Source organism: Paralichthys olivaceus, chromosome 16 (genome assembly GCF_024713975.1).
Source record: "Paralichthys olivaceus isolate ysfri-2021 chromosome 16, ASM2471397v2, whole genome shotgun sequence".
Classification (NCBI taxonomy): domain Eukaryota; kingdom Metazoa; phylum Chordata; class Actinopteri; order Pleuronectiformes; family Paralichthyidae; genus Paralichthys; species Paralichthys olivaceus.
Window position 1 is genome coordinate 4,911,029 of NC_091108.1, and position 17,402 is coordinate 4,928,430.

Consider the following 17,402-nt stretch of genomic DNA (forward strand, 5'->3'; position numbering starts at 1 on the left):
TTAGTTTGATATTTATGCCAAATCAATTCTGCTCTTCAGAAGAAATGTGACTTTAATGTGTGTGTGTGCGTTTCCAGTCTTTGCTGATGGTTAACGAGTGGCTGAAGAAAGTCCTGCTGGTGTTCCCTCACTTCTGCCTGGGGCGAGGCCTGATCGACATGGCCATGAACCAGGCTGTTACTGATGTCTATGCCAGGTTTGGTGAGTCCTCTGCACTAACCACACTTTCACAAAACCAGCAGCTCCAGCTTGTCAAGATTTTCCTAGTGACGAACATCTGCAGTAAGAATGAGACGTCACTGTCCTCGCTGTCTGGAAGAATTCTGTTTGTGCAACCGGTGAAGCTTATGAAACTAAATCATGTGGGGTTTTTTTATTTACTCACTGAACAAAAGGTTTATTTCCAGTAAGACCTCGTCTGTGTTTCCAGGTGAAGAGCACACAGTCAACCCGTTCCGCTGGGACTTTGTGGGGAAAAACCTCACCTTCATGGCAGTGGAAGGTTTCATCTACTTTATTCTCAACCTTCTGATCCAGTACCGGTTCTTCTCGGACCGCTGGTAAGGGACATACTCTAACTCAGATCCCTTCTCCTTAACTTTTCTATAACGTAACCACGATAAAAGAATTCAAACAGGATGAGAACTCGTGATAAGTGCAGCTCTGTTGTACTTGACGTTTGATTTTCTCGTGCCCCTCAGGTTATCAGACTACAAACAGACTGCTGTACGAGATGAAGACGATGATGTGGCAACAGAGAGGCTGAGGATTTATGAAGGAGGGAGCAAGACAGACATCCTGCAGATCAGAGAGCTCTCTAAGGTAAACGTCCCTAACATAACTTCATATAATCCAGATTCTAGAATCATACTTTACACTGTAAATACATTTAAAAGTAGACAGACAGTTTCAAATCAATCAAGCAGCAACACATTACTCACACTATACATATCAGTCTTTTAAATATGACAGATTCTTTCCATCAAGATCTATGAATTATTCCCCAGGAAATGCACAAAGTGATAAAAGATTCCTGGATCTGTCTAATTGTCCAAATCCATGCCAAATGTAATTTATTCTGTCTTGGCCTGTCCTTCCACTAAGTTTTGTAGAAATCTGTTCAGTAGTTTTTGCATAATCCTGCTGTCAAAGAAACCAGAAAAATCAACCAGTGGACAGGAGGTTATAAGCTCCGGTTCCTTTTTCCGTTCCTCTGAAATCCAATTTAATTTCTTCTTAAAGTTTTAGTTCAGCTATATTTTCATTAATCCTTTTCATCCTCATTGAAATACAGTTCAGTGAAATGTCAGCGTGCCAAGCAGCAAAGAATAGTTCGAATATTCATATGCACGTCCACAAAACCTGCACAAAAAACACAGAGTAAATAACAGAATTTCAACCACACAACAATTACAGCTCGCTTGAATTTAAAACGATTTTATTTGCATAGTTTCAATCAATTTCAGGTGTTGTGTCTTTAAAGAAATGGAAAACAATGCACAAGAACTGGATAAAGAAATAAAGACAAAACAGTGAAGAAATAATAATCCAGCAGGTTCTAAAAAAGCTGGAGATCACATAATAATATTACGTATGTTGTGTGATCTTTAAGATTATGAACTGCAGCATTAACAGTAAATAAAAGACAAAGATGAAGAGAATACAAATAGAACATGTAAATATGTAAAATATATGAACGTGTACTCGTTTTAAAACCTGTAACTTTGTGAAGTGTGCACAGATATAATGGGTTATTGTTTCCGTGCTCTCTCTGCACAGACGTATGTGGGCAGGAAGAGGGCAGCTGTGGACCGGATTTGTGTGGGAGTCCCTGCAGGAGAGGTAAAGTCACTGAGTTCACTGAGAGAAACGAATCCCCCCTTTTTTTCCCATCTCAATATTCCGATGTATTCTCACGTATTTGCACAAGTAAACCTACACACCGACTGATCTCTGAGCCCGACAGATACAGATGCAGATGTTGACATTTACCGGCAGCAGATAGAAGCATCGTTGCCTCTGCTCTTATTTACTTATTTCATAGTGAGTTTGTGTCTCAGCTGAACGCGTTCTCCAGAGCATGATTGCTTTTTGTCCCGTTAGTGCTTCGGCCTCTTGGGAGTTAATGGAGCTGGAAAGACGACGACCTTCAAAATGTTGACTGGTGACACTGATGTCAGCTCCGGGGAGGCGACGGTGGCCGGTTACAGGTACATAAAGATCAGTCCGTGTTTTCCCTGGACAAAACAACACAGAGCACTTACAGGGCTGGACTGAGTGGTATCAAAAAAAAAAAAATGTTTTTGGTTTACCGTGCTCACAGTTCCAGCTGGATGAATATGTAAATACTGGAAACAGTCCAATGAGTTACAAAGAAAAACCTGAAAGGTCGTTTGGACGGAAAGGTGAAGGATTATTACCAGCTTTGTATCATTGTACAGTATTAATAGAACACAAAGAGGGGCAATATTTAATTTCCTATGGTACTCACTGCACTCAGTTCTCCAATCCAGCGCTGTAAGAAGACAATGTTCCGACTCTTCTACAAGAAAATGATTTAATAGTGTGATTTGCTTTAATAGTTTTTGTTTTGGTGCCAGTATTTTGTTATAACTATACCAATAAACAGTCTTACCCTTTAGAATTATTGTTAGAATATGTGTATCCAAATGTACACACATAAAATTGAAATGTATACATCATAAAAATCCATTATGTGTGTAAAAGAAGGAAAAACATTTCATTTTTACTGTTTAAGAGAATGTGTTTTCTCAGTGATTACACATTAATCCAGAGGTGAGTGGAGCATCACGGTGCATCGACTCTGGTTCAGCTTTGCCACCAATTATTTGCCGTCACTCATGAATGCAGTCAGGTTGCTATGACCACGCACATGAATTCTTCTCACCCTTCTGAATCATGCAATTGATTTGTATCTCACCTCCCATGAATCACCGCGGCGTGGCCGACACATGGTTTGCCCCTGTCACAAAGTTCCCTCAGTGCACTCACCTTCCTCAGGAGGAGTCATCCAGTTCAACTCCCTGACACGAACGGTACCTTGTGTCTTGTTTTGCAGCATCCTGACAGAGATTCTGGACGTGCACCAGAACATGGGCTACTGTCCTCAGTTTGACGCCATCGATGAGCTCCTCACCGGCAGGGAGCATCTGTACCTGTACGCTCGTCTCAGAGGGGTTCCAGAGTCAGAGATCCCGAGAGTGAGTGAGACTCCTGCAGCTTCACACATCAGAGGGGACATATGACATTAACATCATATTCAGGTTCATTGTTTTAATTTGAGTTATAACTTGGATTGGAAACAGAAAACACATCACTCTTCTATAAAACCCAGTCAGCTCTGATGGTTCAACCACTTTCAGCACTCGCAGGGAATGTCGGTCTCACTTTGGGCTTTTTAACTTTGCGAAACTCTTACATTCACTTTAAAACTTCAACACACAAGAGGAACAAACACAAAAGCAAAAGGTTCAGTGTGTAAGATTTAGATGAAAGGGATTGCTTTGCAGAAATTTTATATAAAATAGTGTTTTCTCTATACTTACATCGGGAGCGGGTCCTCTCTCCTGAGGCCGCCATGTTTTTTCTTGTCGTCCAAAGTGGACAAAATAAACACTTTGAGTTTTTATGAGAACTGAAGCTACCAGAGGTTCTCTGTCATGTTTGGAAGGGGAGGGTGAGGGGAGGGTGAGGGGAGGGGTTATTCAGCTGCAACATGCAACTTCACCACTAGATGTCACTAAATTCTACACTCTAATCCTTTAAACTGCTTAAGGCCATTTGAACCTGTTACCATAGTTACACTATTATTAGCCCGAGCAGTAGAGCTGATCTGTATTCTTAATTTTATACGTCTTACTGGTCAGTGTTTGTTTTGTCATTTTTAATTGTGTTGTTTTGTGTCCTCCTCCCTAAAATACACGCAGTACTGTACTGTGGGTATAAGTACCTTCTAAAAAGTATCCTGTCTCCCTCGCAGGTGGCGGAGTGGGGCGTCCAGAAGCTGGGTCTGACGGAGTACGCGGGTGTCTGTGCGGGGACGTACAGCGGAGGCAACAAGCGTAAACTCTCCACTGCTATAGCGATGATCGGCTGCCCGGCGCTGGTGCTGCTGGTGAGTTGAGCTGGTGAAACCATTATCTGGGCTTGGGGAGATTTATCGATACAATTGTCCATGGATCCAGATGGGAGGCCATATGGGTTGAGTCGAGCCTGGCCTCCAATGTTTTTATCCATTGGCAGGCAGCGGCTCAGTTTAATTCAAATTGGCATAAATCTAAAATTTCCACCATATGCTGATGGAGATAAGGATTTGGTCCCTGTTCATGTGTAATTATTGCAGTGTCAGGTTTTTCTGTTGTTTGTGGCCGTGTGTGTTTAGGACGAGCCCACGACGGGGATGGACCCACACTCTCGTCGCTTCCTGTGGAACGCCATCATGAGCGTCATTCAGGATGGCCGGGCCGTGGTGCTGACATCCCACAGGTTCAGTATCTATCCGCAAACATCTGCCCGCAGCAGCTGACCAAACACAGTTAACTGTCCTGCCAAGAATTGTTGATGAAGTCATGAATTAACTTCACCACAGAGATCAGTGAAGTTATTTACTTGTTTGCTGCCGACAGACGTGAAATAGCTGCACTAAAAGCAGGATGTTGTTGTTTTCACCAGCATGGAGGAGTGTGAGGCGCTCTGCACACGACTGGCCATCATGGTCAATGGGACCTTCAAGTGTTTGGGAACCATTCAGCATCTCAAGTACAAGTAAGAGGCTTTGGGTGTTTCCACAGAATTATGATATGAGGCTTTCACTGACACATTGGTATCAGCATTTATTTTTTATTAAGTTTTAAGGAAAATTATGAAAATTTGAAGAAAAATCTGAGGAATTATTGACATTTTTAATTTTTGTATACATTTTAAAATAAAACTTTAGCCAATATTTTACTGAATATCAGTATTGACCCCCCCCAAAAAACTCAGTTCTCTAGTTCACTTATAAAAGCATCAGCCAAATGATATGTAATGTAGTTCTTCTTTTAATATCTGGGTTCTGGAAGAGTTTAAAAACACATAATCACTTTCATTTTATCTAAATATATTTGTCAACTTTATTTGTATAGCTTCTTTCAAAACAAGGTGCTTTAAGTTAAAAATTTAAGGCAAACAATTTGAAACAGTTAAAAAGCAATCTGAAGAATCTCACAGCAGTGTGTAATGAGCAGTGATGAAGTATCTGCCTTAAACTATGGCTCCTCCCTCGTAGTAAAAGCTGTAGGTTTCAATATTAAGTAAGAGAAAATGTACAATCTGTCCTTAAATAAATTAAACTTTAATTAGTCTTTTTCTTTGTCCTCCAGATTTGGTGACGGCTACATAGTGACCATGAAAATCAAGGCAGCTAAAGCTGGCGTGTCCCCAGAGCTGGAGCCTGTGGAGAGCTTCATCGAGAGCTGCTTCCCCGGCTGCGTTCAGCGGGAGAAGCACTACAACACGCTGCAGTACGAGATCGCCTCCTCCTCCCTCGCCAGGATATTCCAGGTGGTGGTGGCCAACAAAGAACGGCTGAGCATCGAAGATTACTCTGTGTCTCAGACGACACTGGACCAGGTACGTCCCCAGCGTCTGTGTGTTTAATGAAGTCTGTCCTCCTGACATTTGTGAAGGAACAATCTTCAATCGCCTCCTACATCTTATTAAAGTACTACTTTCATATAAATCTTTGAAAATATTCTTTCTTCTGCACACGATAACAAAGAATCTCCTAAACCGATATCGACCAGACTTAGTGAAGAGATGGAGCCTGGGACAAACCTAGGATTTGTTTTGCCACAGGCTTTAACAATTTCCTGTGACAAATGAACTATTCAGTTTTTTTCCACCACTTCCTCTTTTCTTTTATGCTTTTACTTTAAAAACCAGACAATTGTGTGCGTGTGATTGTTCGTCCTTGGCGGAGGTCTGCGCTCTACTGAGAGACGTTCTCATTGCTCCTTTGAGATCACTTCACTGACTGTGGTTTTTTCTGTTGCTCAGGTGTTTGTCAACTTTGCCAAGCAGCAGACAGGAGAGGACGAGGACGTTACATTACAGCGGCGAATGGCGGGAGGAAGAAAAGACGTGAAGATCGCCCCAGTGAAGAGGAAAACATGAAAGTCAGCTGTGAATGTGCAGAGACACAAACAGAGAGGTGTTTCCCCACAGGGCGGAAAACTAACGGCCACCTGCCAGTCACTGGTGCAGTTTATCAAAAACCAAGCATGTCTGACACGGTCCCTGAAATCATGTGTGTCGTTTGAAACTGATGCAAAAAGAGAATTCCTAAACTGAAATTACTACATACATTGACTGACCTGTATTAATATGTACATATTATACGTTTATAAATACTTAAGCACCTTAGCAGTACGTCTACAGTTACACACACACACACCTCAATTTTATTTACCACGTTTTAATGAAGTGTCATTTAATGTTCTCCGAGTGCAAAACCTGTTTACTATCTTTTCAGTCATTTACTGTTGTAAATGTTCAGTATTTCTTTGTCTACACTGCCATTTCATGTCGTTCCTGTGTCAGTACAAAAAACATGTTCTTCTTGAAGGATAATATCGGCAGTAGAATAGGTTTTAGACGATAATAGCTGTAAATAAGAGGAATTCTATTTTGTATCTGGCCAAATAAACTTTAAACATGCTTTCTACTTCCTGCAGTGCTCAGCTGATTTCTGCTGCATCAGACCCAAATAATAGTGTTTCATAAGGTTTATGTGAAGTTCAGTATTTCTCATTAAATATTTCAGACCTGTCTCGCTTCTCCTCTCTAAAAAAAAAAGCAGAGCCACTGGATGCTGCAGTGGCTTATTTGGAGTTGAAAGGCTTTTCACTCTGCTGACCTACAATAAATCCTCTGACCTCCCCTGAAAAAGCTTAGAAAGCATCTCTGGGTCAGCTGCGTGGCTTCGCATTGGGGCCGAGGCAACGCTGTGCCGAGAGGTTCGTCACAACCTGGAATTTATCAACGTCCAATTACTGCTGCGAGTGTCTGTGTGTGAATTTCACTGACTAACCTCAAAGTAAGAAGAGGGATGACGGCACCGTGGAGTTCAGGGCTGCCAGTGAATCCTCTGGTGTGGATCTCATGCTCTTCTCCGGCCCATATGGTCGCCTGGATGAAGCCGATGAGCTTGAATACCGCCGCTGTGGGAGGGTAAATGAGTCGTACTATTTATATCCTGTGGAAGGTTCATTTAGAGCATGCTGAGACTGAAAACCTGTTGTCTCTGCAGAATGGAACACACTCATTACCAGCAACAGCACTGCGGTGGAATGATACCAAGTACTGTACTTGTTCCTGACAATTGTAATTTAGTATTTAAATTTTATGCTACTTTAACCTTTATTTTTTTACTCAGCTACACGTCAGACCAATGCAGCTGCTTTACAAATGAAGATTTCACATTCAAAACATCTGAAGGACTTAATTTAAAAACACTCTGGATCCAGAAACACAGTATTTGCCTCTTGAACGTGATGGAATGAAAATGTAAAGTATTTTTATCCTCTTGTAAAGTAGAAGTAAAGACTGTAATATGTGGTACTTGAGTAATGTAAACTGTAAGATTTTTTTCATAGAGTAAAAAATAATATTTTGCCGACTCATTGTTGCCATGACAGTTTTTAAATGATGAAGACAACAAGTGACATTGACATGTTTGAGATCAGGTCAGTGATGGAGTCACGTCACACATCAGTGCACAGCTCTTTCTTCATTAAACCCTTTTCTGTGGCAACAAGTCGATCTACTGGAACTGGAATCATCGCCATCAACGCTTATTGTTTTAACTTGACACTTCTCTGTCACGTCTTTTGCCTGAAATTAAATTTTAATGAAGTATAATGAAACATAGTCTGTGTTAATAAACTCTAAGATCACGAGCGGAACAAGAGGAAAGTGAAGTGAATGTGACCTTTGAATGATACACGTGCAAATATAAGAATCGTAATTAATTACTGCGGCTCACATAAATGGAACCTGCCTTAACTCACTTAACTTTAATTTAGTAATTGACTTATTTTCAAATCAGTCTCAAACTATACAAAACAAAGTTTTACAAAAAAATGATCATTCACTGTGAAAGACAATCTTTTCCTCAGCATGTTTTTATATCTGAATTTCTGGCTTAATATGAGAGAGGTCTGACTCACCTGTTGCTTTTCACAGCAGGAAATCAGAGAAGCTGCAAACCCCCAGTGGCTCACCAGCTCTGAGGAAGAAGAAGAATGTGAATTGTTTTTCTTTTAATGTTGTGATAAAATCCAAACTTGCAGCCCACATGTTGCTTTTAAAACCCAACAAGCAGATATTCCTGCACAGAGCTCTCTTGCCTTTGCAGAAATGGTCGGCGGCAGACAGTCTTCATCATTAGCATCACGGTGCAGAGGGAACGTGCATCTATGAAAACTGAGCCCTGGAGAAGCGCAGGCTCAGGATTGCTCTGTGGCTCATCAGTCTGCACTAATCACGTACATAACGTGCATTGATCCAAAGCTTCCGGCCTCGGATCGATACATATGAACTTAATTATGTGATAAACTGCGTTTACTACAAAATCAATTCTACACTGCAGCGATTCCACTTAAAGAAAACTGTCCTGAACTTTAAAAGTCGGACTCTCTCTGCTTTTATTTCAGTGTTTTTTCCCGTAAAACACATTGAATTTTTCTCTGTATGAAATATAGAATATAAAATATATTGACCCTAATTAAACCGGTATTGATTTCTGCTTAAGCAACAGACAAAAACCTGGAAAAGTATTGGACGTATTTAAAAACAGGATTCATCAACAAGAGGTTTTTCTTTTTTTTTTTTATGATTTGAAATTATTTATCGGAATAATCTTGTTGAATGTCTCAGAAAAAATGAAACAAAGCAACATAAGCACTGATTCTGATCGTCGGTCTTGAATTTGTCACAGGAGCAGTTTGATTTTAGTAAATGTTCAATCACTGAACCATATCTTCAGTCTTAAAATACGATGAAACTGAAAATCTTTCCTTATTTAAACGCAGATGACAGGAAACTTTATCCTCTGACAAAAACAAAACTTAATTATCATAAAATTAAAACATCATTCTTGTAAAAAAAAAAAATTGTAATATTACAACTTTAATCTTGTAATATTTTGACTTTTTTCTCCTAAATTTACGACTTTGTCTTTAGAATTAAAACATTATTCTTGTCAAATAAAAATTGGATTCGTTGAAATTACGACTTCCAGTGTTATGCTATGACAATGTTACAGATGTGAATGGAAGCTGTAATGAAAAGAAAAATGTTTCCACACAGGTCAATGACGTAAAATAGTTTTTTTTCACATGTGGAACAAACTATACATTTTAGTTTTTGATTGCATAGAAAAACCTGGTTCCATATTTTCTATATTTGAACACACGTGTTACAACCCTTACACACGTGTGCCTGTGTGTGTGTGTGTGTGTGTCTGTGTGCGTGTGTGCATCTGTGCTTCTTGCAGACAGAATATTTCTCAATCTTTTTTGAGTCACATCATTATAATGGTCTTTTTAAGTCCTGTCGTTAAAGCTGGTGAGACAGAGTGGTGGATGTTTGGGTCATAAGTTTAATTGGGGGCACTGGCTGAAGGATGGAGAAGAAAAAAATTAAGTCCTAGATGAAGAGTAAAGTTTCTGGCTAAGTATGAGACACAGGAAAAAAAAAAGAAGAGGAGAGTTATGGGTCCTCGTTGGTGTGTGCGTGAAACTGTGTCCTACTGTCTGTGCAAGAGAGTGAGACAGAAAAGAAATTGAAGAATGATTCACACGCAGGTAAAGATCCTGATTGCACCGGACATGAGGACCATGAGTGTCTATCTCTGACGACACATTCACAACTCAATCACTGTGCATTCAGGCAGCTCTTCACTCACACACATGTCTGCAGCATTATCTTCAAGAGTCCAGCAGCACAATGATCTAACGCACCATGAGACAGCTGACCACACACGAAAAGCACGAAGAGAGGAGACAGAAATGCAGCCTGTAACTTTGGAAGTTCATTTTACAAAGTTCTGCAAAATGTGTATTTTTCTCTTTTTTTCCCACATTTTTACCAATTGTTATTCTGGAACAACAAAATATCAAAACCTGGTTGGACCTGGATTTGTCAGATTTTAATTTGCCCAACTCTGCAAAGACTGCAACACATTGATGCACAAAAAATAATCAAAATACAGCGAAACGTCTGAGGGAGTTTTAACGTCTGCGTTGTTTCTTTTTACAAGTTCTGACTTTCAGCAATAAACTGAAAAAAGGTGAAATGTGTCGTCTTTACCTCCCATCATATAACGCTCAAATCAACGAGGACATTTATTTGATGCATTTGACCTCGTATGCAGTACTGCGCCTAAAGTTGGTGATACTATATGGATACTACTGTGAAAGTATTCAAATGAACTATTCATTTCCCCCATTCAAACAGAAAGCAGACATTCTTCCAATGCACGATTCATTAAAAGTTAGTTATCCAATGACTGAATTGACAACATGCTGATACCAGACACAGGCCCGTCTATAAACCAATCAATGTCAAGTACACGTAGACCACGTAGGTGAAGACAAGACGTACATATGTCACATACAAAAAGTCTTCATTTTGCTCCCTGAATCACAACGTGAAACCAAAGCTGACCACATCAAATGCAAATGACGTAACAAAGCCATGAACTTTGGTTGAAAACATCAGAGAAATCTCAGGTCCACTTAAAGAATCAGAGAGAAACTCGTCTGTCGATAAAGTCAGTCCTGAAGAAAAGCTCAGCTGTTTCCTGAATTACAACAATCATGGTATTTTCCCTGAGAGCTGGACTCATCAATCGTTTGTAGGTAATCAACCAGTTACTGTGCTGACTGAATCAGTGTTTATAGTTTACAGTGGAGGAGGACTATCATTCAGCAGGGTCATCAAACTTTAATGTTGTTTTGGAAATGTTTCTGACCTGATCCTGACCCAGAAGCAACAACAAACACACCAGGTTTATAAAATACAGAACCCATTAATGTCTAATGTCAACAAAACAAGGAATCTGTGCCGAGGCGTCTCGTCTCCTCAGTTCTGTGCCCCGAGCCTTCAGAAGGTGTCATTTGAAGTCGGAGGGATGTGTGAGCTCATAGAAGGAATAGCTGATCAAGTGCATCTGAGCCGCCACCGCACACACAGCCTGCATCTTCCTGACTTGTGTGTTTGCGTCTCCGCGGCGGCTGCAGGAGTCGCCCTTGAGACACCTTGAGCAAATACTTCTCTCTCGCCGTCTCACATCTGCACCCACAATTATTCATGCTACATAAAAACGTACTCGTGAAACTCCCGAGAATCTACGAATGAAAATATGCTTCTGGCTCAAACTTTCATTTGTTCACACCTCAACACTCGTAAGAAGGTAGGAATAACTTAATTTAGGTAATTTAGCTTCAAGCTCATTTGTGGACTATTCACTGTCATTTCTTAAATCGGTGTTAAGACATTTCTTTGCCACAACCCGGGACATTTGCATTTAGAGTGCATGCTATAGATAATAAAAAATACAGCCTAAAGATGATGTCACTTGGGATTTAATGGAAGTAGAAGAAGTTCTGCTGGTGGATTAGATTTAAGAGGCAAACACAGGACAGTGAGAGAAAGTTTCAGGAGTTGGTATCAGTACAGACATCTCGCTGTAACTTGAGATGTTGATGTTGTGGGTGCGGGTGTGTGGGCTTCTGTGAACCCAGAGGGACCCAAAATAAGTTCCAATCAATAGTAGTTTTCATATAGTAATAGAAGAGTTGGCTCATCGTTAGTTGCCACTTCTTTGCACTCGTGCTGATGTGAATACCGACTTCTAAAACTCCTTAGGCTGTAATTTGCCGCGGCGCATGCCAACGTTTTCACAGGTTGGGCTCAGAAAAAGACTCGGATGCCGTCAATTTAAAGATCCCTGAAGGTGTCTCATCAGTGCAGGAGAAAAGAAATCCTAAGACAATATGCATTTACTTCTCTGCAGTCACGATTACCATAAAGCTCCAGCCAAGATGCTGTGGTGATACAGTGAGCCATTATGACTAATACATTCATTAGCTTCCTCGCTGCACCTCAGCTTCACGCTGTTCCTCCCTGGGGAAGGTGAGACGACGCAGTGGTATACAGACCCTACAGGGGTACCAGCGGAACAGATGATTGAGAGAGATGGATCAACACGGCTCACTGTCAACTGCTATTCTTGGCCTATTGATTATAATTATGAAAAATGTCAGTCAAAGTTAGTTTTTAGCTTCACCTGCCGGTCACAAACATAAAGAGAGAAGAGCTGTCACGACTTTACTCGAGAAAATCTCGCAAAGTCTGAGTGATGCCGTTTTCGAAGGGGTGTGGTCAACCGAAGAAAATAATTTTTTTCAATAAATCGAAAAAAAATCTCCTGTTTCCCCATATACCAGTCGGCCATTCTTCATCCCTGCCCCCCCTCCCTGCCCTGTGCTCTTCCTCAGCTGCTCTGGAACGCTCTGACACCGCAAATCTGCAGAGCTGGACTCTACTGGTCTGTTCAAATCACATCTCAAAACACATCCGTAAATACATCTGATCCATCCTTCACTAATCCGATTCTTACCTTAGTTTTATTTCTAGTCCCTCTTGTGTTCATATATGTTGTGCAGTTCTGCGTCTCTGCCTCTTCACCCCATTTTAACTTTGGTTTTACGTTGAGCTATTCTTGTGTCACATATGTATGACAAGAGTTGGTGTCTTCTTAATCCCAATAAACATAATAAAGCATGTGAATCTGTAGAAAACAAGTGGAACACATTGACCGAAATGCATCTACTGCCATTTTTATTTATCTGCAAATACGAAACATATCACTGTGTTTTATTCGGAGAAACTTTCGACTACGATAAAAGAAACTAATCAGTTTGTAAACAGAGAACGGTGAGAAGACATCTTGGACCGGACATCCGCTGTCTGCACCGATGCCCCAAAGATTCAAATTCTTCATCAGGCAGAAGCCGATGGGCTCTGAGATTGTTTCTGATTCTAATATTGGGCTTTACACTTTAATTATTTACGAGTTTATTTATTATGCATGGTAAGAAGTCCTTGGGTGTGTCTAGAATGGCATCATTTAATAAAATGCATCTTTTATCATTCGTTTTAATATTGTTTATTATTAAATCAGCCACAGTCGTGGTATCACTAATAATCTACATGAATTATAATTACACATATTTGCAGCAGATCAAACATATTGAAATACGCCCACTCCGATGTGTTCCCATTCAAAGTAAATCCCGTTTTTCAGATTGTAGAACAGTAATTACAGATTGTGTTGTATCCTGACACTATCGGAGACGCTCTGATCTTGTGAGACCTATTTGATGCATCAGTGAACGCAGCAGAAACATGGAGGTAATTGTGGAAACTGAACATTGATCTGGTTCCCTGTCTAAAGGTCAGCCTCTTCTTCAGAACATAATTGAATCACTTGCCTGGGGAATGCAGATCTCTCGTGAATCTCTAATTCATTTCATTTTAGACCATTAAAAATGAGACTTAAACCCAACTGAAGGGACGAGGGACACGCGACATCCACAACATCACACAGGCTGATTACAAAAGGTCTCTGAGACAGAAACCCATGACAGTCGCTGAGTGACGGCTTCTAGAAACAGATGTCCACGGTCTGCTTCAATCTGTCTTAATGTAGAGGAGGCTGACAGCGAATTTGTCCGACCTAACCAGCTGCAGGAGCTGATGTAATGGAAGGAGCGTGTCCACATTCCCAGGGTCCTATGCTCCACAGTTCATTATTCTCTTAACAATCATAAATATCAGCATTTCACAAATGTTTTCCAGTTCAACTCAAAGCCTAATAATCAGAGTCTTACAAATTCCTACCAAAGAATGCGTCATTTTAAGCAAATACTTTTTCAGGGTCCCACTCTGCGTCTTAAAGCTTGGGGACCGACGACCCTGGGAACATAGGACTGTCAACGTCTTATTCTTTCTATGACTAATGCAGAAGACGTGCTTTGTTGGACTACAAGCTACAAACAACTGCGAAAGTCCCAGTTTGAACTAGAAACACAGACGTCAAACTGAGTAATGACTGGGGACAATCACACAAATACATTCCCTACATCTGCAACTGCCTCCACTGTGCAGTGAGTGTGAAAGTTCATTCAAAAAGAAATGAGAAGCGAGTGTTCCTCCACAATCCATACATCCACTCTCATCTCTCAGATGAATCTCTGAGGATCGAGCCGTGGAAAGTTCATCTGGAAGAGGAACCCGTTCGTCTGTGCTTCCACTCGCTCGGCTGTCAGTCAAAGATTCTGGCGAGCACCTGTCCTGGCAGCCGCAGCAGCTGACAGCCCAATTGTCCTTCCTGGGACCTGACGACGGTTCCCTCTTTATCTTCCATCGGCTCATTTAAAAATTCATGAGAAAACCTCAAAGTTGATCCAACGCTGTATGTGACCTCTACTCTGCCGTGGATTTTACTTTTATATTTTAGGAATTTAAGTGACACTCACATCCTGAGCCACTTAAAGTACTGCAGGACATGAAAACTGTTTCTGCCAAGGTGCCCTCGTGATACTTCACCTCAAACGTTTTCCTTTGGCCATATGATGCACATCAATATCAGAAACAATCAAGAATACTTCACAGAGTACTGCATCGTGTAGAGTTCAAAGCTGTAATAATTTAATAATAAGTAAATAAAGCACGCCAACTTCTGTAGAAGCAAAGAAGTGATGGAAAAGAATCATTATAAAGCTACGCTGTCTTGTTTTATAGACCGACTCAATATATCTCAACGGCGCCTGAAAACAAACCAGAAAGCAACAAACAAGTGGAGTACATTTAGTGACTTTGTGTTTTAATGGCACAGGCGTGTGTGAGCGGAACATCACGTTGTGGATCTGCAGCCAAACCGAAGCCAATAAAAAGGATGGATCCGTGTAACCTGACTCAGTACAGAGTCAACAAGTCTGGGCCGTGACAGCTTTATTGAGCCCATTCATTCAGGGAGACGAACCCTTAGCTGCTGTGCACACAGATAAGGGATGATTGCAGAGGAGTGCAGCCAAATACAGAAAATGCAGGAGAAGAAGTGACATTCAAAATTAACACAGTCGCTCAGGAGCAGCGGCACGAAGAACAAAAGTCTCTGGCTACATCTGCCCCTCTCTTGCAAAAGCTGAAATAAACTTAAGGGTATTTTCCTTGTTTCTTTACTTTTATCTCCCACCATGAAATATCAAAACAATCTGAAACGATCAATCCGCCTCAGGGTTGAGTGGTTGGGTTTGGTGGACGGAGCAGAGTTTACAGTAGCTCTGGTCATCCAGCAGCTCCGGGGGCATGTGACATTTTCGCCGCTCATGCGAACGGGATCGTTTGTGAGTAATCGCTGTTGGAGGAATTAAAGAGCAACGCTGTAGAGAAGTAACAGGAGGTGTTGGCAGATTTATGTGTGTGTCTCTTCTTGAACTACAAATCCAAAATCTTTGAAACAGGCTCGTGGATTGATTCCCACTGTGGTGACTCATGCATGAAGAGTTATTCATTTATACAACTGTCTCCAACTGTTAGAATTCCAGCAAAGAAAGGTTGAACTTTAGGACGTGTTTAATCGAATCATTGTTTATATGAAGCAGAGTAGCCGGTGGTGTTTAAAAACAGACAAAGCAATGATAACTCGAAGCTGAAGATTTCCAGAGGTGTTTGGAAAGTTTGCTCAGAAACTAGAATGTCACTCAGTGGAGCTCATATCTCCGGCCAGGCCGCACAACCCTGATTGTCTGGTTCTTATAGCAGAAATATATTTATTTAAAAAAGGAAGTGGTCTGGTAATCTAAATGGATTGTTTGTCATAATCCTGGATGTCGATGCCCTTTAATCCACATTCACTCAAATATTTAATAGATTTTTTTCAGGCCCCAGACCTCCACCAAGTTTGGTGCAAATAGGTTAAGTCAGTTTTGTGCAATCCTGCTAACGGCCAGAGGGTAAAGAAAAGGAAAATAATTTAAAAAAGAATCAAGATAAGTAACTTTCCACAGTTTAACCAAATAGAAAATTCAACACAAATGAAAAAGCCCGAAGCACAGAAGTCCACAAAGAAATACAGCTTTTAAAAGAACTGAAAGTTTTTACCAACATTTGATTCTAAGATTCACTGAGTGGAAAGTAAATTAGTTTCTGGAGGCTAATGTTCAACGTGGACAGTGAAACATGAATTCCACTATAATAATTTATGTTCAAACACAACGTGAACGCAGCTCACCTCTCTGCAGGTTGTTGTCTCATTCCACATGTTCTCAGTCTGGGCCTAAGGTCTGGGCGCCCAATGATGATGCCTTCAAATCAACTGCCCCAAGAGGATTCTGGGTAATGTAGTATAAAAAGTCTGTGCTTTTATCCAGTCCTCGCCTACAGAAAAAGAGTTTACACTGAGTTATCTTACTGATAATAACTACAAAAGTAATTTACCCTCTATAACCACTAAACATTTTTGTTACAAGTTACAGCAGAAAGTTTAAAGATTTTAAACACTCATCTATCAAAATAAGGCTTCTCCTCTTAAATTAAAATAATAATACATGCACATTATTCAACAGTGAGTTTGAAAATGACGTGCATATGATACCTATTCTATCATAAATCTATTTTTATGGAAAATATATTTAGAGCATCTTCTCTCTTTTTTCCTAAACGGGTTTGTTGTTAACATGTGTTTGTGAGCCCACATACACAAACAGTGTGTCTGACTCAGTGAGAACTGTGTGTTCCACTAAAGCGAACACTTGAATAAAGGAGTTAAAACCTGCGTGAGTGTGAGTGTGAGTGTGCTTCACCGAATCAGCTTCACATAGAAAAAGTGACATGTTGGCCGGTGGCAAAGTTAGTGGGCTGGTATGTTTGTGGTTCATTGTGCTTCTGCTTGGAGGAGATAGGAAACAGTACTTTTAGATTTACTGCCAGGATTTAACAGAGCTCTACGACGTCTACTGCACATCTATCATGCTGCACCACACACTGTGAATAAAGATGGACGACACGCCTCCACTTCCTCCCATTGTACCAAAGTGAAGCTCAATCATCCTGGATTCAGCTGCTGCCATCTTGTGCTTTTTGCGTCAGTGTAGCGCAGATCGTTTAGAATGATGGACGACGGGACTGCTGCCTAAATGTGAAGCCAGTGGGGTTGATTGCCCCCTGGTGGCTGGCTGCAATATAGGTCATAAACCTCGCCTCCTCCATGTTAGTCGGCCAAGTCAAAATAAACACAAAAAGATTTTTCTCAAAGCTGATTTCTGATATTT

The 17,402-nt window shown here is 40.8% G+C and overlaps 1 protein-coding gene and 2 long non-coding RNA genes across 5 annotated transcripts in view; 1 reads left to right on the forward strand and 2 right to left on the reverse strand.

The window, feature by feature from the left end:
- LOC109646879 (retinal-specific phospholipid-transporting ATPase ABCA4-like) overlaps positions 1–6,724 on the forward strand; it is a 47,120-nt gene extending 40,396 nt beyond the window's left edge. For both annotated transcript variants that reach the window (XM_069510832.1, XM_069510833.1), the window contains 11 exons: positions 78–201; positions 431–560; positions 702–822; positions 1,780–1,842; positions 2,104–2,210; positions 3,080–3,221; positions 4,001–4,135; positions 4,403–4,506; positions 4,693–4,785; positions 5,382–5,631; positions 6,058–6,724. In XM_069510832.1, the coding sequence (XP_069366933.1) occupies positions 78–201; positions 431–560; positions 702–822; positions 1,780–1,842; positions 2,104–2,210; positions 3,080–3,221; positions 4,001–4,135; positions 4,403–4,506; positions 4,693–4,785; positions 5,382–5,631; positions 6,058–6,174 (1,386 nt within the window). In that variant the 3' untranslated portion in view covers positions 6,175–6,724. The remainder of the gene's footprint in view (positions 1–77; positions 202–430; positions 561–701; positions 823–1,779; positions 1,843–2,103; positions 2,211–3,079; positions 3,222–4,000; positions 4,136–4,402; positions 4,507–4,692; positions 4,786–5,381; positions 5,632–6,057) is intronic.
- Positions 1,422–3,155, reverse strand: LOC138405046 (uncharacterized). Of its 2 annotated transcripts, XR_011238703.1 has the most exons (4): positions 3,013–3,155; positions 2,492–2,542; positions 2,313–2,381; positions 1,422–2,237 (listed from the first exon to the last, which is right to left on the reverse strand). It is a non-coding gene; the product is annotated as an uncharacterized lncRNA (long non-coding RNA). The 2 variants fall into 2 exon arrangements; XR_011238702.1 differs by lacking the exon at positions 3,013–3,155 and having other exon boundaries at positions 2,492–2,628.
- A 95-nt stretch (positions 6,725–6,819) lies between the features above and the next one.
- On the reverse strand, positions 6,820–16,457 carry LOC138405047 (uncharacterized). The gene is made up of 3 exons (XR_011238704.1): positions 16,364–16,457; positions 8,229–8,287; positions 6,820–7,220 (listed from the first exon to the last, which is right to left on the reverse strand). It is a non-coding gene; the product is annotated as an uncharacterized lncRNA (long non-coding RNA).
- Positions 16,458–17,402: the final 945 nt, after the last annotated feature.